This window comes from Glycine soja, chromosome 5 (assembly GCF_004193775.1).
Source record: "Glycine soja cultivar W05 chromosome 5, ASM419377v2, whole genome shotgun sequence".
Lineage (NCBI taxonomy): Eukaryota > Viridiplantae > Streptophyta > Magnoliopsida > Fabales > Fabaceae > Glycine > Glycine soja.
The window spans coordinates 40,898,238-40,919,409 of NC_041006.1; the positions used below are offsets into that span (position 1 = coordinate 40,898,238).

General features: G+C 34.5%; 3 protein-coding genes across 21 annotated transcripts; 2 read left to right on the plus strand and 1 right to left on the minus strand.

Moving 5' to 3' along the window:
* The first annotated feature begins 1,056 nt into the window (after positions 1 to 1,056).
* LOC114413375 (probable E3 ubiquitin-protein ligase bre1) lies at positions 1,057 to 7,593 on the plus strand. 3 transcript variants are annotated; one of them, XM_028377735.1, is made up of 9 exons: positions 1,057 to 1,561; positions 1,988 to 2,050; positions 2,518 to 3,273; positions 3,427 to 3,561; positions 4,765 to 4,848; positions 6,771 to 6,830; positions 6,922 to 7,008; positions 7,101 to 7,244; positions 7,396 to 7,593. In XM_028377735.1, exons 1-9 carry the CDS (start codon positions 1,172 to 1,174, stop codon positions 7,417 to 7,419), a joined length of 1,743 nt encoding a protein of 580 aa, XP_028233536.1. In that variant the 5' UTR covers positions 1,057 to 1,171; the 3' UTR covers positions 7,420 to 7,593. The 3 variants fall into 3 exon arrangements, 2 of the variants coding, with proteins under 2 accessions (XP_028233536.1, XP_028233535.1); XR_003666899.1 differs by having other exon boundaries at positions 6,915 to 7,008; positions 7,101 to 7,593; XM_028377734.1 differs by having other exon boundaries at positions 1,058 to 1,561; positions 7,101 to 7,593.
* Positions 7,594 to 9,288: 1,695 nt separating this feature from the next.
* Positions 9,289 to 14,304, plus strand: LOC114413376. Of its 2 annotated transcripts, none has more exons than XM_028377736.1 (3): positions 9,289 to 9,664; positions 10,478 to 12,359; positions 13,390 to 14,304. In XM_028377736.1, exons 2-3 carry the CDS (start codon positions 10,494 to 10,496, stop codon positions 13,714 to 13,716), a joined length of 2,193 nt encoding a protein of 730 aa, XP_028233537.1. In that variant the 5' UTR covers positions 9,289 to 9,664; positions 10,478 to 10,493; the 3' UTR covers positions 13,717 to 14,304. The 2 variants fall into 2 exon arrangements, with proteins under 2 accessions (XP_028233537.1, XP_028233538.1); XM_028377737.1 differs by lacking the exon at positions 9,289 to 9,664 and adding an exon at positions 9,721 to 10,321.
* Positions 14,305 to 16,105: 1,801 nt separating this feature from the next.
* On the minus strand, positions 16,106 to 20,481 carry LOC114413378. Of its 16 annotated transcripts, none has more exons than XR_003666902.1 (10): positions 20,139 to 20,466; positions 18,620 to 19,890; positions 18,367 to 18,485; positions 18,003 to 18,127; positions 17,835 to 17,908; positions 17,630 to 17,729; positions 17,209 to 17,274; positions 17,034 to 17,117; positions 16,656 to 16,741; positions 16,106 to 16,502 (listed from the first exon to the last, which is right to left on the minus strand). XR_003666902.1 is itself a non-coding variant. In XM_028377738.1 (10 exons), the coding sequence occupies exons 3-10, from the start codon at positions 19,821 to 19,823 to the stop codon at positions 16,355 to 16,357; spliced, it is 1,932 nt and encodes a 643-aa protein (XP_028233539.1). In that variant the 5' UTR covers positions 19,824 to 19,890; positions 20,139 to 20,240; positions 20,328 to 20,481; the 3' UTR covers positions 16,106 to 16,354. The 16 variants fall into 16 exon arrangements, 7 of the variants coding, with proteins under 7 accessions (XP_028233539.1, XP_028233540.1, XP_028233544.1 ...); XM_028377738.1 differs by lacking the exon at positions 17,835 to 17,908 and having other exon boundaries at positions 20,139 to 20,240; positions 20,328 to 20,481; XM_028377739.1 differs by lacking the exon at positions 17,835 to 17,908 and having other exon boundaries at positions 18,620 to 19,902; positions 20,139 to 20,240; positions 20,328 to 20,481.
* Between the last annotated feature and the right edge of the window lie 691 nt (positions 20,482 to 21,172).

The window sequence follows — 21,172 nt, forward strand, 5'->3', positions numbered from 1 at the left end:
TAATAGTTTATCATTGTTTTCTTTGTATTGAAATATCATATGATATTTTTGTTTTTATTTTTAAGTTTTACCCGATAACTTCGTTGCATAATGTTACGAGTTGATTATTGATTAGTATTTTTTTTTGGTACAGTAACAAGTTGATTAATGATTAATATTGATAAACAAATCTGGTCATTAATTAAACAAATATTATATCCAATTACCTATACCAATAATGCACCGGTAATATGCCAAAAGGTAATTCATCTTAATATTCTCCTAAATTCATAATGAATTTGGAGCTTTCAATAAATAAATAAAAAATAAAAGACCAATTTCGGTTTTGAATTTCTATCTCACTATCATGTTAGTTACTCTAAGTAAGGAAACTCAAAAAAAATCTTAGAGTGTGTTTGGATAGAGTAATTTAAAATCATGAGAAATTTAAAATTTTAAGAATTTTAAATACTTCAATTGAAATTCTTTTATTTTCAAAATTTTGTATTTGGATAAAAAAGTTAAAATTATGAGGGTGAAAAAAATGAATAAAAAAATATAATTTATGTGCTAGTTATACGTGTTCTTCTACGCTCAGACCGATGTTCCACAAGTCATATGGTGTTTGTTAAATAAGACTGTGAGAAGAGAATGTTAATTTCTCACCGAAGGAAATTGAAATTCCAGATTTTTAGTTGTTTAAAATTCTGTTTTAAAATTCCAAAAATTTAAATTTTTCAAAAAATGTATCTAAACAATGAATTCTAGATTACAAAAATTTAAATTCTCTAATAAATTACATTCCTAAGTTAAAATTATCTATTCAAACATACTCTTATTTAATTTAAGTATATGATATTAACTATTGTCTCATTTTGGTTCTTAAATTTATGTTATTATTATTACTTTTTTTAGGGCATGACTTGAGTCCATGAATTAAGGACCAAATCAAGGAAAGAGGTTAATTTCAAACACTCAAATGAAATCCTAAAAAATTTCAGAAACTTATTTAATTTTTTCTTAATTTCAAGACTAAAATAACATTCGAACACTTAACTTATAAGAGAAGTATAAAAAATTTCCTTTCCTTATTTGAAAGGCTCATGAAAAATAGCAAGGTTCTCGATTTGTTATCAGACACAAACATCAACAAAATCCAAATTCTCGTGTCACGGTGGCGCTGGATGTAAGAATGGGAAATCGACGCTTCACTCAGGTCGCAACCAGCGACGACGAGGACGAAGCGCCGCCGGCGCCGGCGCCTCCTCCCAAGCAGCAATCGTCCGTCAGTGCCTCCGAAGAAAACTGTTCGAAGCAGCAGCAGCAGCAGCAGCAGCAGCAGCAGCAGCAGCGCAAGAGGAAGAGGATGAAGCTCCAAGAAGAAGAGGAAGAGGAGAAAGAGGAAGAGAAGAAGAAGAAGAGAAAAATCAAAGACAAGCAGGAAGAGAGATCCAACGAAGAAGAGGAACCGCCGCAGGAAGACGCCAAGCCCATTGGCGAACCGGTTAGGCTATCCGGAAAGGGAAGGGGCCGCAAAAAGCATTATGAATCCTTCGAGTACGACGGAAACCAATACACGCTGGTACTACCTTTTCTCGTTAGTAGGAATTATTTCAGGCTATTCGATTTGAACGCGTGAGTTTCGATTTCATTTTGTCCTCTGCTAGGGTTTACGTCATGTGCATAATTGTGTTATGGAAAATAATCAGTGGACACCCCTACACTAAATGACAATTGACCCGCGAAGAGAGTAAGAGAGAGAAGATAAAAAAAAAAGTGTTAGATATATAAGAGTGTCTCTATCCAATGGCAGTGCAATTTATAGTCTTTCCAGAAGTTTACTTTTTTCATATTTGCCGCTCTTCCTCATTTCTGACAACTGAGAGAGAAGTGTAGTTTGAGGTTTCTGCCATGAAGTTGGCTTGTGCATTGTTTGAGGTTGATGATTGTTTTGTGAAAAGTGGGTTCTAAGACCTTCTGAAATAAGAAGCGTGTTGTGTTTCTGCAGGAGGACCCTATACTTCTCACGCCTGAGGACAAAGACCAAAAGCCGTATGTGGCGATTATCAAGGTAAATTCTCTTGTCAAATATATAATTCTACCATCAGTTGACAATATTTTTCAAAGATATGTTGTTGGGTTGGGAAAGTAAGATTTTATGACACTTGGTATCTGCTTTGATATCATATACTGGATTTTGGTGATCGTCAGGCCGTCAGGGTATGACACCATGCATTGGTGAAGAAGTAATATATTCTACCAGAAGTACATGGAATACAAATAATAATTTTCTGCTCATTATGTTGCCCTTTTTTTTAGATTTGGTAACTAGGTTGCCAATTTTTTGTCATGTTGTATGCAGCGTATGGCTGTTGAGCAGCTTGAGCTGCATTGACGTTATTTTGGGTCTGGCAGCCCCCCTTTTTTCCTCTGTCGTGTGTGGGTGAGGCTGCTGTTATTCATTCCTTTTCCACAAAATCTAGATTTATAGACCTTTCTCTCTCCACCTTCTGATTTTGGGGGTTGTTTTGCCATCAGGACATTACTCAATCCCTGAATGGCAGCATGATGGTCACAGGACAGTGGTTTTATCGTCCCGAAGAAGCTGAAAGAAAAGGTGGTGGCAGCTGGCAATCATGTGACACAAGGGAGCTGTTTTATAGTTTCCACCGTGATGATGTTCCTGCAGAATCTGTTATGCATAAGTGTGTGGTTCATTTTGTTCCCATACACAAACAGCTTCCAAATCGTAAGCAGCATCCTGGGTTTATTGTGCAAAAGGTGTATGACACAGTAGAAAGGAAACTCTGGAAGCTAACTGATAAGGACTATGAGGACAATAAACAGCAAGAAATTGATGAGCTTGTTCAGAAAACTCTTCAACGTTTGGGCAAACTACTTGACATTGAGCCTGAAGAACCTGTTGCTGATCAGGAAGATCTGATGAAAAATAAAAGAATCTTAAGGAAAAAGAGCATTTCACCTCTTGATGTTTCAAAGGAGGAGGAAACAACTCGTCAAGGGGACCAACCTCTGAAACCTGAAACACCATGGAGTTGTGTAAATAATGCCTCAGAACATTATCGCATATTAGTCGATTTCAATGCTCTAACAGGAGATACCCATCGTGACAAATGTTTGGAGAAGTTGCTTCAAAGTGTTCAATTCATGTTTAATTCTGATGACAGCATAAAGAAGGAAGAGAAAGGAAATGACAATTCTGGTGCTGCCAACAATGGAAGCAATAACAAAAGTTTAGAATCTGCTAACGAATGTGAAGACAAGGTTCAAAAGGTACATGTTGAATTACTAAATTGGGTGGTGGTGCCGTGGTCATCTCTTGTATGGATTGTTTGTTTTCTCATAATTTTCTATTTATTTTCCTTTTCCTTGAGGCAAGTTGAGGGTTATAATGATTTCAGTATTTTCCTTTTTTTCAATTTACAGAGTTCCAAGCCTTTTGTTTGGCCAGATGATGCTGTTCCAGCTGTAGTTGCTCTGGAAAAAGCTTCACATGATACCTTATCATCAGATTATCAGAAGTATAACCAAAAGCTACGACAATTAGTATTTAATCTCAAGGTTAGAAGCTGCTCTTCTAATATGGATTGAAATGTTTATAAGTGATCCACTTGAATGATTAAAAAATACATATATTGCTGCTACATTTTATTTTGGATAAGTTGGGACTTTTTGTTATCGTATGGATTTTTTTATAGTAGCTATGAAAAACTAATGCCCAAGTCTAATATATTAGATGTCTGATAGAATGGTGGCAATCTTTACTTGGTCATGTTACTACTGTTGAGTTATTGATTGTAATTTTGAAATTGGCAATTTGTTTGAACTGATTTATTTTCTTTCTTTTTATTGTAATTAACATATTTGTGTGATTATGTGCTGTAGTTTTTAGCACATTTATAATCATTTCTGTTATAGTTTTTTCCAGTTTTCAAAAAGGGTAAGTTTAGTAAGGTTATGTTTGGATTGGAGGAAGGAGATGATATCATATTCCATTGTTTGGTTTGGATTGTAAAAAAAAGATGGCATGACATGGAACCCAATAAAATTCATTCCATCCAATTCCACTACTCACCTTCATTCCCCCCTCCCTGCCCAATTTGGGGGTAGGGGATGGAAGTTGGAACATTTTTTTTTTGGGTTTATTATAGTTGCCCTACCAATACATCCACTCCTCTTCTCCACGTTGCTCAGCTGCTGCAAACCTCTTCTATTTATTGTTACAGCTCATCAGCACCTGGCATGTTTGGACATTCCTTTCCTTAAATCCCATGCGTCATATTAATTTTAAATGCTTTGTTACTTGACTCACATACAGAGTTGTAACTGAAATTAGGCTTCCTGAGCAAGCTTGGGGAAAAATAATTATTGAGAGTATCAGAGAGAGAGAGAGAGAGAGTGTTGCTAGCACTCCTCTTGACGTCTTATTAATGTTAAATGCTTCACTTGTTTTGGGCACTCTTTTGACTCTTATGAGCTTATCACAAGAATCCCACTCGCATTTTGTTGATTTATGTGTTTGAGCAGGATTGTTCAAACAAAATAGGCTAACAGATAATATACTTATGTACAATATCTACTCCTATAATGGAGAAAGAAAATAAAAAATGGCTTGCAATAACAATAGTTATATTTTCTCAATTACTAATGCCTATGATAAGTTTATCACCTCTATCCATGTTATTTATACGATTTTTTTTTCATTCTGAAGTGATAATGATGATTTGATGATTTGTTTATATTCTCTTTCTTTTGTTTTGACAGAACAATGCAATCCTAGCACGCCGTCTACTAAATGGAGAGTTGGAACCTTCTATAATATTGAATATGACGCCCAATGAGTTGAAGGTATGATGATGATGATGATGATGATATATATATATATATATATATATATATATATATATATATATATATATATATTACTTCATTGGAACATTGCAGTTTTGTGCTCTTATGATCAATTTATTTTGTAGATTTTTTACTATTATTTTCTGATTTAAGTCAGCAGCATCTTGTGATTCTTTTGGTCAGTCAATATTATTAGTTCAACCTTTAATAGTCTTTAGCATATTCTACCTATTTAATGGATATTCTTGTCATATAGCAAAAGGAGGTGAAAACCTATGATTATTAAGTGTCTTTGGATAAAGTTGGAACATTTGGATCTTGAGGTAGAGGGGGAGGGGGTTGCGAGAGATCAAATGGGGAAAAAGACTCTTTCCTTATGTTCTTGAGCAATCTTGATCACCCTGCATTTGACCTGTTGATTTGTTTTCTTTGTATTTTCATGGGGCAGCCTTCTTGGGTTAAATCACTCTAACATTGATTATGTGAGGTTAATTGATTATAAATAGTATTAGGAGTTTTATGATCAACAATACAAACTAACAACTAATATTTGGCCGATAAAAAAAATGCTTGTGTCCACTGATGGGCAGGGAATTATTTGCAACTCAGTCCCTATTAATTTAATTTGAAGCTGGATAATATACTTGTTTCCTAATAGTCTATACAAATAAGAATGTTTCCAAATAACCCAACCCTTCCCTCCACAATGCTTCTGCCATGGCTCTATAGCGGCTTTTTGTACTGTAGAAAATTAGTGATATTCACTACCCGTTGTTTTGTATGAATATGGGAAGGGGTTAGCGGTTGAGTTTGTGTGGGTTGGCATGTCGGCCTGTAGCTCTCAGCTGGTGGTGCTGTCCATTTTGGAGTTTGTGAATCAGTTTGAAGGTGGATTTGGGATTATGCAAAGTAACCAATCTACGTTGAAAAGTGACACCAACACATTCTACCGGACTCCAGTGAAGACGAAGGCCAGGAGGACTGTGACAGAGGAGAGTGCGACCAACAGGAGGTGGATGTGGAAGTAGAGGAAGAACCGGACAGCTAAGATGGGGTGCTGCTGGAGGAAATTTACAGATCTCTGATTAGTTTTCTTCATGGAGTGTCAACAAATATAGATCTTTTCACGGATCTTGTTCATTGGCTGAAGTCTACAGATTGCAGGCTCTTGATGGTGTCAAGGTTTTTTTGCTTAGTGGCATGCTACTGAAAAGGAGTGTTTTTGGTGTTGGGAGATGTTTGAAGTGGAAACTGGATCCCATTTGCTTCTGAGGGAGTGATTGGCTTCATGTTTTCTTCCATTAGTGTATTGGAGAAGGTTTGAAGAAGGGCTTCTATGAAAATAAGCATATTTTCTCAGGGACTGAATTGATTTTGATAAATATCATCTTATGCAATCTCAGCTGTTATTTTAAATAACTAATATATCTATGGTTTTTATTTAGTTGTGCACTGATGGGCAAAAGATATTTTGGTCCACCTTAAAGTGGTGTAAGTTTACTAGAAATGAAATTTTGATGTTCATGAAACCATTTACTTCTAAATTTTGGTCCTAGTTGTGTTTATTTGATTTGTGATTACGTTTTGTATGTGATTTCTTCTTATTAAAAGAACAGGGGTTAGTAAACAAGTAGTTGTGGCATTCTAAAATAATTCCAGTGTTTGTCAAATTTCACTGAATGTACTTGTAAAATAGTTTTTTTTTAAAAAAAAAATTAATAACACTAGGAGATGTACTTTCAAAAAAATATTGTCAAATTTCTTCTTGTGTTTTTTTTCCTCCTTTCTATCCAATACAGCAGATAAATAACTAGATTTTGATAAAACAACCATCATTTTTTAAAGCTGCTTTTGAAAATATTAATCTGGTTGACGATTCTATGGTTTATTTGGTTATTTACTGAATATTTGAACTGCAGGAGGGTTTGACTGCTGAGGAAACAACCAAGAAGGAGCCTGATGAGTCACAACACATGCAGGTCATTTTTCATTTCCTGCCACAATATCATGTTCTGTTAAACTGTGTGACGATATCTGCTGACCATTAGCTTTTCTCTTCCCAGGAAACAGATGACAGGTGCCCGATGCCATAGATGCACAGAGGGTAAGGTGGGCTTGAGGGATATTATCCATGCTGGACATGGTGATCGATATCAGGTTTGCACCTTACTTTTTACTGATATCTGTAATTCCAAAACCATCTCCTATGCTTTTCATAACTTTGCTTGATTGTTGCCCTGCTCGTTCAGCTGGAATGTACTGCCTGTGGTCATTCCTGGTTTGCTTCCCGTGATGAGGTGTCTGAGCTGACTATAGATGCATCAGATTCAAAAAGAAGTGTAGGCACGGCACCATGGGCCACTGCAAAATTTGAAGATGTTGAGAAGAAGCTGGTGAGTCCCCGTGAATCTGAAAAGAATGACATCTTTAATATTTGGCAAGTCTAGGAAAGATGGAAACATCCAAGCTTCAAAACTCGCTGACTAGTGGCTAGGAATAGTTATCATGTGCTGTAGTTAATTTTAGATTTTTTTTTTTGTACAGATAGTAGCAAAAGATCGTATATAGTTCGCATACAACGGAACCGTTGGTTTTCTGTGTATAGCTTTAACTAAATGTTGTTTGTAAATACTTAAGTAGAATGGTACTATAGCCATTTGCGTTTGAGTTTTACACGTCCTGGAACACTGGGTGTTGCCATTTTGGGTGTGATAATGTTCAGGATCCGGTTGTTACTTTCTATCTAGTATCTTCAGTTTGAAAAAATAGTTTGAAAAAATAGTTCACAAGAGATACTTTTTGTAGGCTAAAAATTGGTTGAATGAATTATTTAGATATGTGCTTATTAAAATTAAGTAATTCAAATCATTATATTAGTTTAAATATGTTTAATTATAAACTTATAATATATACCAAGATGATTTGAGTGACATTGAGATCATATTTCTTAACATGGATTTGTTATATACGTGGATGAAAAAACCTGATTGAGATCAGGTTCTTTCCATAATTTTTTCCATATGATTTTGATCTCTATAAGAAAATATATTTAATGGTTTTATTTCACGGATAACATGAGGTGTTGGAGTTTGTTCTTTTTCTTTTTTGGGGAGGATGAAGGGTAGTGTAAGACTTTAAAATTTAACAATAATAATATGAATTTGTTTATTTTTGAACTATAACATGAAATTCGAAAGGGACAATGATGAAAAAACGGCAAGTCGTGAGTCCAAGATTCCATGCGTTTGATGTGAGGCACACCACAGACATTGAATTTGGGTTCGTCCCCACCCAATCCAATCACATGCAAATACACTCCCTTGTCTTTGGCCACCTCCTGCCCCCATAAAAAATATAAGGTTCTCTCCTTGTCCTTATTCATCTTAAGCAAATTTACGCCTCTACCCCTGTTGGCATTGCACCTTATATTAAACACCGAAAACACTTTAATCTATCTGATTTGGTCAAACATCTTTGAACACCTTCAACTCCGTGTTTTTTTCTTTTTAAATAAAACTTAATTAAGAAATAATCAAACTCAACAAAAGTAAAATTGTGCTTCAACTCCGAGTATTACAGTTACTTGCCTTGCCCGATAGGGAAATATAAAACAACAACTGAGAGACTTTATTGCCAATAAATTTCACCTCACAATAGGAAAACTGCAGATCTGATTCTCAATTCGACAAAACCGTTCATGGTGTTTAATTGTAGTATCTTATTATTAATGTATATATACTGATACACTTACTGAATTATTAATTAATTAATTGTGGGATTCCGTTCTTTATTAGTTAATATACTATGTCATACCTGCCTTTCCCGAAGACATAAGATAATGATTTTTTTACTGAAACATAAACAAGGTAAACTCCAAGTGGCACTGTTACTGTAGTAAGACCACATTAAATACCACTATTACCCTTCCCTTTGTGCACTGAATAAGTGAAAATACTTAAAGCCAAAGTTTGTGGCTGGATGGTGTCATTTGTCATCTCACGAGGGCACTCTCGATTCTTTCTCGGGTTGCTCGCTTGCTTTGCTTAGATCGCTGGTCTCATGCTGACAGTTATGTGGGACACAAATAAATAATATTTTGTATGTTTTATTATAATTATTATTTTAAATTATTTTATATAAATAAAAAATAATTAATAATAAATGAAAGAAAATAATAATTTTATAAAATTATTTTTATTATTAATTTATTTTTATTTTTTAATATATATCATTAATATTATAAGAAATATGAGTAGAAAAAATAATTAATATTATATTAAAAAGTTAAAATAATAATTATTTTGAAATAATATTTTTATTATTATGAGACGGATGGAGGCAATAATAAATAACAATAATAAATACATGAGGAAAGCAAAAAAAAAAAAAAATAGAAACGAACATGGCATGATGGTGCTTGAAGAGCATGCCTTTGTTTTAGTAGGGTCATCATGTGCATTAACGTAGCTTGGTGCTGTTACTCATGTGAGAGAGAGTTCAATGCTTCTCTGAGTTCTCTCTCTTGCACTCTGTTGTTTCCGTTACTGTTTCTAACAAAGCTTTTTGGCACCATTTGCCATTGAGGTGATTGAACTGAGCTTTCTTTTTGTTTCAGTCTCCCCCACTGCTTTTTGTGAATGAGTTACAAAACAACACAAATGGCCCAGGACTTTACTCTTTAATCAAATGGGTTGGTTTCTTAAGTTATTCTCCTGCACACTTTATGCTCAAGTTTGGAGATTTATGATTGTGCATTGAAGCTGCTTCTTGGGGTTCACCTTTTCTTCAGTTTACTTCTCCAAGATCTACTCTAGTATGCCCTTTTCCCTTATTTATTTATTTTTTCAAAAAAAAATTCCTACTTTCTTTGCATTTCTCCGTGTTATGGTTTGGTATCATAATCATTGTGTACTTTGTTATTGTTTTTGATTAAACATTTGTGCAGCACTCATCTGTGTCACTTTACTCACATTTGGGTGTTATGGAGATTATACAGCGTTCTTTCCAGCCTTTCTCTTTTCCTTTTGCAATTTTTTTGGTACTCTACAGATCATAAGGCATTTCTTTTTCGGCGCTTGGAATCAATATTGTTCTTTTTTTCTTAATCTAACTATAACCAATGATTTGTAGGGCACTGCTGAGACGTGGCCTTTACAATAATGTTTGTTTGCAAGGTCACAATTGTCATTGCAAAATAACATGTTTTATGAGAATGTGGACAATTGTTCTACAGTGTTTAGTGCCATCATTTCTTAATTGCAATAAACAGTTTGTTTTATGAAATATTATTTCCTGCATCAATTGCTATTTTCATCCCTTCATTTTAAAATATTTGAAGCTGAATCCCTTGATTATTACAGCCAAAGTTTTGATACAGTTTATATGGACTCCTCAATGTGATGTTATAGCCTTTTTTTTTCTTTTAGTCCAACAAAAAACCCCTCAATGGAAGATCTCCCTTGTATTCCGGGTAATTGTAGCCATCTGATTTTAATTTGTTAGATGATAGGGTACCATGCAGCATTATGCCAATTTTGTCAAGTGGAATTGGGTCTGTTTGAGTATGTACGTGTTGCATTGCCACAAACTAATATATGTTATTTCTTTTTTCTTAATGGTATTGCAGGTCTTTGGATTCATCAATGGGACAAGAGTTGGAGCTGGATCTTGATGACAAGTCTTCAGTGGGTTTGAGTCCCAATACTGTTCTTCCACCTCATCAATACTGTGTGAATGTGAAGAAGAGATCTAAAAAGGGAAAACCCACTGGGAAAGATGATTTTTTTACTCTCAAGGAGGGCTTTGCTGGGATCAAATTTGCTCGCTTCCGCAGTTCTTCATGTAAGAGCCATCTCTCTAGACCTCATGAATTGGAAGGTAATACAGAAACCAGGCGCAGTTCCATGTATCAGAGTTCAGAGGAAGTGAAAAGTATAAAAAAAATGGGCACCATGGTAGAGGGAAGGAGAAAAATAGAAATTTCAAGGAGGAGTGACACCTCTTTCGTAGGTAGCATTGTTGATTCTTTATGTGGTTCAGATGATGAAGGTTCTGGGCTGAGATCTTCAGAGATATCCAGGTCCAGGACTTGCAAGGCGCCAGACTCTCCAAATAGCTTTATTGAAATCTGTATAAATTCAGATGTTAAAAATAAGAACTCTGCCACAGTACAAGGGAGAGAATCTATAAATTTGAAGTCCAGAAGTGACAAAGTTTCTGATTCTGTAATCAATGGCAATTATCATGTTGAAAAGGACATGGTCCACTGGCTGCAAAAGTCACTCTCAGCTAAGGCAGGGATCTCTCGCATGCCATCTCCATTAGGAAGTGATTGCTCATCGAGATCAAGTCCAAAAGTCCAAGTCACCCATTGCAGGAAAAGGTTGAATCATTTCACAAAGTCAAAATCATTGAGAAGTCCAGTGAGTAAGATACAGGAAAATAGTGAGATCAAATCAAATGGCATAGCAAACATTGCAAGACATAGGACTTATCAAAAATCATTGCTAAATGACTTATCCAACAAAGGAAAGCATTCTGACATTATTTCTGAATTTATCAGCAGAGAAATCCAGTATTCAGGTATAGCTTCTTCACCAGTTCATCTGCATGGCAATCTCAAAATGGAAAATAAACATGGAGTGCTGTTTTTTGAGTTCAAGGTGAAGTGCCCTGAAGATGTGTTTGTGGCCAAGACATGGAGAACAGGTAATGCTTTCAACTGGGTGTATACTTTTCACTCAATTGATAATAGAAAGAAGAGCAATGCCAATGGGTTGGGATCCCATGATTTTGACAAAGATTCCTCAATAGTAGCACAGATGCTAGTTTCCTGTAATTTAGGTTCTGAACTAGAAGACAAAGTATTTGACAACTCTATGGTGACAGAATTTGTGTTGTATGATTTTACACACTCAAGGCAGAGTGTTTCGCGTGAAAAAAAGTCTTTCTGTGAACTAGATGGTTCTAAAACTCCAAAAGCTTCCCATGTTGGATTGAAGGAGGAAACTTTGGGGCTGGATGGGAACCATGTGGTCAAAAATAAACTTCAAGACAAGCCTCTATCAAGCAGTGTTGAATTTGATGATTTAAATTCTTATCCTTACCTGTCCACTGAATGCTATCCAAACCTTGAAATTGCTGCCATTGTCTTGCAAATTCCGTTTTCTAAGAGAGAAAGCTTGAAGTACAAAAGAGGAGAAAGAAAAAGTGCTAAAGAATGTTCCAACAGAAGTGATCTCTCTGCAGTAAAAGATAGAAAAAGTCTTCATTATGACCAAATCCAGGAACAGGTAAAGGTGGTAATACCAACTGGCAATCATGGTTTGCCAAATGCTGAAAGCCAGGCTCCCTCGTCATTACTTGATCGACTGAGGCATGGTGGAGGTTGTGACTGTGGTGGCTGGGACATGGCCTGTCCCCTTATTCTTTTAGGCAATCCTACTATTCAATTTGCCGAAGACTGCTCACTCATGGAGGAACATCAACCATTGGAACTTTTTGTTCAGGTATAAGTTGAATTTCAGACACTTTCTTTGAAGGGAATTGAAAATACATTAAAGGGAGACTTAGTGCACGAGGCTCCCAAGCCCCACCTAATGAGGGTTGGGTGGTGCCGCAGATGTATGCAGCCTTAACCCCCCCGATTAGTGGAGAGGTTGTTTCCGCAATTTCATTGTGTCCTCCAAGTCACAAGGCATCAACCTTATTGTTGCACCAAGACTTGCCCTCTAAAATCTAAAATGATTAAATGCTACAGTATTTTAATTTTGAATTACTTAGGAGACAAATATGGAATAAAAAATGGGCATTTTTTAATTCCATTTCCCAAAATGGATTCCACTTTCTTATGTAGCCATTCATTGGTTATGTTCCAGATTTCCACCGAACCATATGCCGTAATGCAAAAACTTTTCTGGTTGAATTTTAGAGAGTTCAGAGAAATTGCCAACCTCTTACTGATAATAAATGGCCAAGGAAATTTTTTATTGATAACATTTCATTCTGAGACATTTAATCAACCTCTTACTTTTTAATGGGTTGCATCTGCTTTTTCAAGTATGCTGGTCAAATCTCATGAACATGTTCTTCTGCAAATATACTTTTAGTAGGATAATTTTTAGTGATTCACTTCATCTTTTCTTTCTCCCACCTAGTAGGATAAGGCTTAGCTGTTGTTGTACTTTTGTATTATATATATATATATATATATATATATATAACTTTTTGTGCAATCCAGTGCAAAATTGCAGTGTCTCTGTAGTTAGAAAATCCTCTCAAATTAGCTTGAAGAATTAGAGCTGTTTCTAAATGTTGATATAAAGATAGAATGCATACAGGTATTTAGGAAAGCAAAATGATATTAATAGTAGGATTGATCAATGAATTAATTCCATGAGAGATGCATCTATTTAGGTTTTCGAATAACACTTTCTTATTACAGCTTTCTCTGCTTCCTTCAGTGTTACCATTTTAACTTGCTTCTTTAAGAGATTGTTATTGTTTTTTCTAATACATGTCTGACCTTTTGGTGCACAGGGAGCAAAAGGAAGCAGTCCTACCTTCAGCATGACAAGAATTGAAGAGGGGCATTATGCTGTTGATTTTCATGCACAATTATCCACTTTACAAGCATTCTCCATCTGTGTTGCCATTTTGCATGGAACTTCTGCCTTCAGCAATGCAAGTCACGAGAAAAACCAACAGTTATCTCAGTGCAGTTCACTGAAAATGCTACTTGAGGAGGATGTTGATTTCTTTTTCAAATCAGTCACAACTGAGAAGGAGACTGGTTGCAAGAATCAGAAAGGACTTCCTCGATCCTATGTGCTGAACCCGCCTTTTTCTCCTATTGCACGCGTATAAAGTATAGACCTGACCAGCCCTGCTGTAGTGATTAAATGGAAAACACATCATCTATAGCATGTTTGGTTACACGTTGTTGACGTAGTTTCTGATGTTTCTACCGTGCCTCCAAACACACGACTAGTTTCTTATCTTTATACCACCTTTATGCCATTGCTGCTTGGAGAAAGACATTATGGTCTTGGAGATGGCCTGTGAAAATTGGTAACAAGTGTGCGGAGGATCTTAGTGAGGGTGGGGTTTGCAACTCTGCATCAATATATAGGTTTTGTTGCTAGACACAATGACCTGCTTGCAGAATCTGTTGAACACTCTGAGAAAGTGCAATGGGGTTGGTGATATATATCTGATAGGGATAGCACATTAGAGGTGTCAGAATCAGTCTTTGTATAAGTTCTTTTGTTCCAGTTAAGTAGGATAGAAACCGAAAATTGTCCATATTGTATGGGATAGTTAGAAGGGGGATACTTTACACCCAGTAGGAAATAGCATAACAATCCCTTCTCTCTTTTTTGTATCTATTAAGATTCTGAAATTATATAAATGATGGGAAGTGGATTGGAGTAATTTCAAGAATTGTTAGTCTCTCTTCTTTGAGTATGGACCCAAGCTTTTGAAAATTCAAAGAAATAGGGTAGTAAAGATACTTCCTAATTGCTAGGCTATAAACCTTACAAATCTTTTTTTAACTAAATATTTTTGTGTTGCTATTTTTAATTAATATCTTTAAGATATTTAGGGTGTGTTTGGTTTGTATTTTCATTTTTTGTTTTCATTTCCTGTTTTCATTTTCAAAAGATTAAAATTTTGAAAATATGTTTGGTTTGACTTCTTGTTTTTTGTTTTCATGAAATAAAAATACTGAAAATTTATGATATATTAACTTTTTGTCTTTTTGTATTTTTAGATTTGTTTAAAATTACATTCATTGTCACCACAATTTCATTTTATCCGAAATGAGGTTTCTGTTCTCAACTGAGAAAACACTGAAAACGAAAATTTATTATTTTCATTTTCTGGTTGTTTCCTGTCTTCATTTTCACTGAAAATGTTTTCAAAAATCCAATCAAACACATTTTCATCACCGTTTTCTGTTTTCAGTGAAAATGAAAATAGAAAACAACCAAACCAAACACTCCCTTATATTTTTATATTATAAAACCGAATACACAATTTAAAGAGTGCGTTTCTTATCCTCCATACTCAAATAACATTTTGAATATTATTTTTTCTCGTGGATATGCATTTTACACTATCTCGACAAATAGCTAAAACATTTCTCTTCCAATTGTCTCAAAATTCTCCTTTTTATATTTATTTGTTATTGGTTTTAATTGTTTTTTTTAATGTAAAATGGCAACAAGGTTAGAACGAATCTAGGATTTTGTGCAAACTACCCAAACTTTCACTACTAGGCTGACTTTAATGATCCTTTTAATTGTTTATTTTAATCCATAATATAATTGATATATTCAAATATAAATTTATTATAAAAAAATTAATTATAATTTATAGATTAAAAAATATAATTTAAAAATAAATTTAGAAATATGTGTTTGATCTTAACAATGGAAATATTTTTGCCACAATAGAAATAGCCTGTGCCTGTTTGGTTAAATAGATTTATGCAAGAGTTGAGTTTGAATTATATTGGACCCTGGACCCATTAGTTAACTTCTGTCTTCAATGAATTAGAATGTATTTCAGTGTAAAAGTCTCTTTTAACCCGCACTGTCTATCTTTAAAATAAAAAAAAAAAAACCACTAGCGCAATTTTATGGGATCCACCGATTATGTTTATTCTGCTAAAATGGATAGAAGAAGGTCATAATTCTATTTTTATATATTTGTACTTTATTTTTCACTTATTTTTCTTTAATAAAAAATCCAACAATTAATTTTATTTTATTTTATTTCTCATTTTTCAACCCTCATCTTATGAGATAACTTGCATGATTGATTTAGACTCAAACTCATATTATAAGATGGTATCAGAGTCAATCCTAAATGCATTAAATGAATCACCCACCATATTATTCATACACCAAATCTAATAATATTGGACGTGAGAGGATACATTAGTAAAAAAACTCAAGTCTCGCATCAACTAGAACCAGTCATCCACTATATTATCCATGCACTAAATCTGAAAGTATCGAGCGTGAGATTATATTAAAAAAAAATCTAAATCCCACATCAACGAAAAATTATATTGACTCCCACTTTCTATATTTACTTTATATATATATATATATATATATTATTCCCCAGAGTTAATTGTTCTTAATATATTTATATCATATATTTTGTTAAAATTAATACTTCTTTTATTAAATTAAAAACAATACTATATCCTAATATTTTATAAAATAATAAATACATTAAAAAAAATCTTGAAAACACTATGCTTTCAATTCATTCTTCACTTAATAAATAGGAAGACTTGTAAGATAATGTTACAAAAGGATTTAACATTATTCTTTAAATCTATAGTATGACACTGCTTACAGCTTGTGGCACAATTAAATGTTTCTTCCACACACTATCAAGTTATCAAGAATGCAAACTATCAAGACTTGGGGAAGCTGCTGCTGGAACACCCTATGATGGACCTGTTAATTCAAAGTTTTTGCGTTCTTCACTCTTCAGCATTCCCGTCATTGTCCTGAATGCATAAATCAGTGGGATGTGATGCTTCCAGAGAAAATGTCCTCTTGAAAAATTCATATGAAGCAAAGAACAGTGATCCTTGAGACATGTACATAATCAACCTCGGAATCAACCCCCTGATGATAGACATACAAAGCACATCAAAAGACAAATATCAAATGTGCAATTCACATTTGAACAGAGATTTCAAGACAGAATGTATAGCAGTTGCTCCTATAAAATATTTTCTTTTGATCTAAATGATAATGGCAAGATTCAGACAATGATACCTGTACAGGCCCTTAAATCCTTCACTCTTACTAATTTTGTAAAGTGCATGGAGCACACTATCATATTGATTTGCAGACCCAGGAATCTGCGGCGCACTCACTTCTATCAGAACCATGAATTAAGAGTAAAATGACATACATTAACCAAAAAAAAGTGGCTAAAAAATGTATTGAATTCTTTAAAATAACATACTGAAATAATAATAGTATTGAGGATAACAAGATAAATGATATTGAACATAGTTGAATAAAAAAAAGTTTCAGAAACCTAGTGTTAAGAAAGGTTGTCTTCGACATCTAATTAGATGGCTGCACCAGATTATTCTTCAGTAGTAGCAATAAGAATTTATACAATTGAAGGGCATGTTTATTACATACCTGTGTCTGTAATCTAGTCTTGATCACATCAAAAGGGGTTGTGAATAAAGCAGCCGTAGATCCAGCTAATCCTCCACACACTAACTACAGAAATTTGTAAAATCATCCCAGTTACATTCATTGGAATGAGACAAAAAAAATGATGGTTAAGAGCCAGGAACAAACATTAACTCACAGTCTGAAATGTGTTGGGTTGAATACTAGATGGCATCACTTGCTTCAAGCTTTCATATGTGTAAAACTACAGTTGGTCACAAGAAAAAGCAATAAATAAAACCTTAGTTTCTGAAGAACTTAGAAAGGCAATCATAGAAGACCAAGTAATATTAACAGAGGGGGATTGAGAGAAAACAACAATAATCACAACAGACTTGCTCTCAGAGTAAGAAATAAAAATCCTCATGGGAGTCATGAATCTTTAGTGCGGTCACACTTTGCAGCCAACAAGGAAAATAATGAATTTTCAGCATGACTGCATGAGGGACTGTTGGACACACACTATCAAAACCTCATGCAAACCCCCCTGGTGATGACAAAATCTGTCTGCATCAGCTACTTCAATAAATATGCATTCAATATTAAAAACATCTACTGACCTTGATAATTGAATGTGGAACGTTCCGGCATAGTACAGCTCTCCAACCTGCATATAGGGAGGAAAAACCACCATTTCTGATAATTCCAACCAATACATCCCTGCACAGATATACTCGTAAGGCTCATAGCAAAATAAAATTAATACAATTATACAGGCCTTGCATGGGAAAAAATTCCAGTGAAAGTTTGAAGTCATGAGCTTACACAGACATAACAAGCATCTCTTGACAGGAAATATATATTTGACATGACCAAACCACACAGAAATTTTACAAGAGCTTCAGAAACAATAACACAAATTACAATGATTGAATATTCACAACAAATGCATAAAGCCAAGGTCTACTGATGATCCCAAAAACGGAGGCATACCAGCAGTTGCGATAATGAGAACCAACTTGCATCTGCTGCTTTATTCGCTCACTGGGAGTAAAAATGAAAGAGGTGGCAATGCTTGCACAACCACCTCCCATGCAATGGGCAAAAGAATAATACTCCTGCACGAAAAGATGATTGAAACCTCATTTATGCCAATAAACACTAAAATAATAGTAAGAGTTACTGATGTCAAACACTATAATATTTACAGCGATGTTTAACTTGCAGTTTCTCCCACCTAGAAGGTACCACATATAGAAATAAAGGAATCATGGAAAAGCAAAGCAGAAGACAGCAAGGATAACCAACTTCAAACAAATTCATTTAAATGAGTAGAATATGGAGAAAGATGAGCTACCTTTGGAAGATGAGGAAGCAAAGCTGCTTTAACTGATTCATAGGAGAAAGTATAAACTGCAGAAATTGGAGCTGAACATGCAATGTTTGTGGTAATTCCACGATACAGTCCAAGCAAACCTGAAATTAGTCCATCAACTCTATGAAGGAGCCATCTAGTAGAGTATTTAATTCAAGAGAGAAATCTAAAAGAAATGAGACATATAAGCTACACAGATATCTAGCAAGAACATAATTTCTCTTACAAAACCAACCTCTATCAGAAACAATTGACTTCCCAATGTAAAAGATGGACCTGTGTTCAGCACGGCATGCTTGAATGACTGTCTTAATTGTGTCAACAGGATGCAGACAAAGGCTGACACATATACCAGCTAACGCCCCAGAAAAAACATGTTCTTGCTTGGCTTGGTAATTACAAGGTTTTAGATGGGTTGCAGAGGTCTGAACCTTAGGTTCATCATCAGCTATATCCAAGAAATGCCTTCTTTGGATTTCCAGAGATTTGTTATCATCAATCTCATGTTGGCACTGATTAGAAGCACTATTATATGAAGCTAGAGAGTTAATATGATAGTCCGCACAGATACTAGAAGAAAGGATCTGACAAGTATCAGGCACAGCTTGAAGAAAATAGTCTGAACAAAGAGGGCTAACTATTCTTGTGTTCAGAGTTGCAGCATTATATAATGATTGAGTTTCATGTGTGATTGAATTAGGACTAGACACGTCACTCTCATTAGCCAATGCAGGGGTGCTTGTATCTACTGAAATGTTACCCCCAGCAACTGGAGCATTAGATTCCGGGATCTCAGGTTGGGCAACATCCACTTGACAATTTAGCGCCTTAGTAATATTCCTACCTACCCACCAATATACATTTCCTGATTTACAAGACATTTCCTCCCTCCTAAGTTCCATTTCTTTCCAATCTTTATTTGTAGTTTTATCACTAGCCAGCAAACACCTCTTGAATAAAGAATCAATATAATCTTGACTTTCATTAGAAGAGTCAAGTACTGATATCTTCTGCATTACCTTAGGGAAATCCAATTTTCCCTGCACAATCTGTGCACCTCCCTCAGTAACAGGATAGTACTTAATGTCGGTTGAAGCATATACCAAATCATTTTTTCTCTCATCAACGCTATCCAGAATTTTCTCTTTCTGGAATCCTTTATCATCCTGATTCACAGTTTCCTTCGAAAGTAAAACCGAAAGCGGGCGACTGGCAGAATCCCATATCAGGCCTATAGCCGAGATGAGCTGAGATGTGCTCAGTATCTGAGGGGACTTTGGTTGAGAACTTCCATAGCATTGCTTGTTCTCATTGGTGGAAAGAGATGGCGAATAATCTACACAAGAAAGAACGGCCTCAGAGGATGCCCCTCCGTGTTGAATCCGCCAATATTTGAATGATTGTTGACCATTTTTGGGTGATTTATTGCATCCAGACATATTCTCAAATCTTCTGTGTCTCCTTCAAGAAGCCGCCGATAGCCCGAAAATGTCTGGATAGAAGAGCCTGAAAATCAAACTAAATTAACTGTCAATTACACCATGAATTGCAGACAACATTAACTGTTAAGCTCAAGTGTCAATTAGGATTGACTGACAAAGTTTCAATTTTGGACCATCCCCACTTTTTTTTTTTCTTGGGAAATTTATAACATGAACATTGTTGGTCAAGCTTACGACTCATGATTATGAAATACACATGGAACAAGAGACTAGAGACAGAACTAAAAACCACTAAACCAGCGATATTTTTACCTGTTAATTTTTTTTTCTCATTTGTGTGAGAATATAGAAATGAAGTGAATGGAACCCGAATCACAATTGGGAACATCAAGGGAACTAAGTGAATGAGGTACTCTGCAGAAAAAAAGAAGAGAATGAAATTATCGGAAGAGAGAGAGAGAGAGCTATATTTGAAAGTTGATGTTGATTAAGAAGTGAAACATTGATGAGAGCGGTGGATGGTGGCGAGAATCTTTGAAATTCATGTTTGGGGAGAAAGGGTTTAAGAAGCTCAAGATTTTACGGTTGCCCCCAAATTGTTTTCTCATCAGCATTACTCTTTTTCTTTACTCGTTAGCCTTTGTTTGTTTGTTTTCACCACCTCCCTCCTCCTTCCCTTTAATTTACCATCAATTTTTCTGCTTCTAATTACACCCTTATATAGTAAAGTTATTAAGAAAATAAATAAATAATTTTGATTATTTACAAAATATTTATAGTCAAATATTCATATTATTTCTTTGTGGCATTTACATTTGAAAAGAAATACTATCTTATCAAATGATGTACGACAAAAAATTATCTTATAGAAGGATTTAATAATGGACAACTCAAAGATGTATTTATAAATTAGAATAAAATTATAAATGAAGTAGTTATAAAGGATCCTTACAGCTAACACCAGAATCTTATTGGTAGGTTATCTAAAAATATATCTATAAGTGTTTATTAAACTGAGACTTATCATATTTTTAGTGAACTCTTGAGACTTAATTCTTCTAAATTTTTTATATATAAAAAATGAAGTAGTTAAAGATAATATAAAAAATTATAAAAGAATAAATTATAATATTATAATGTAAATTAATGTAATTTAAATATTTTTTATTTTTTTTAGAAAAACATTAAACAAATTTAGAAAGGAAGGGAGAATTAATGATTTACACGTGAAACATTACTTTTTCTTTTTATGTACAATAAGAACACTGGAATTAGAACCTAAATTCTCATGCAAATTACTCAAATTTTTGCCTGTTAATGTAAAACATCACTTTATTTTATTTTTG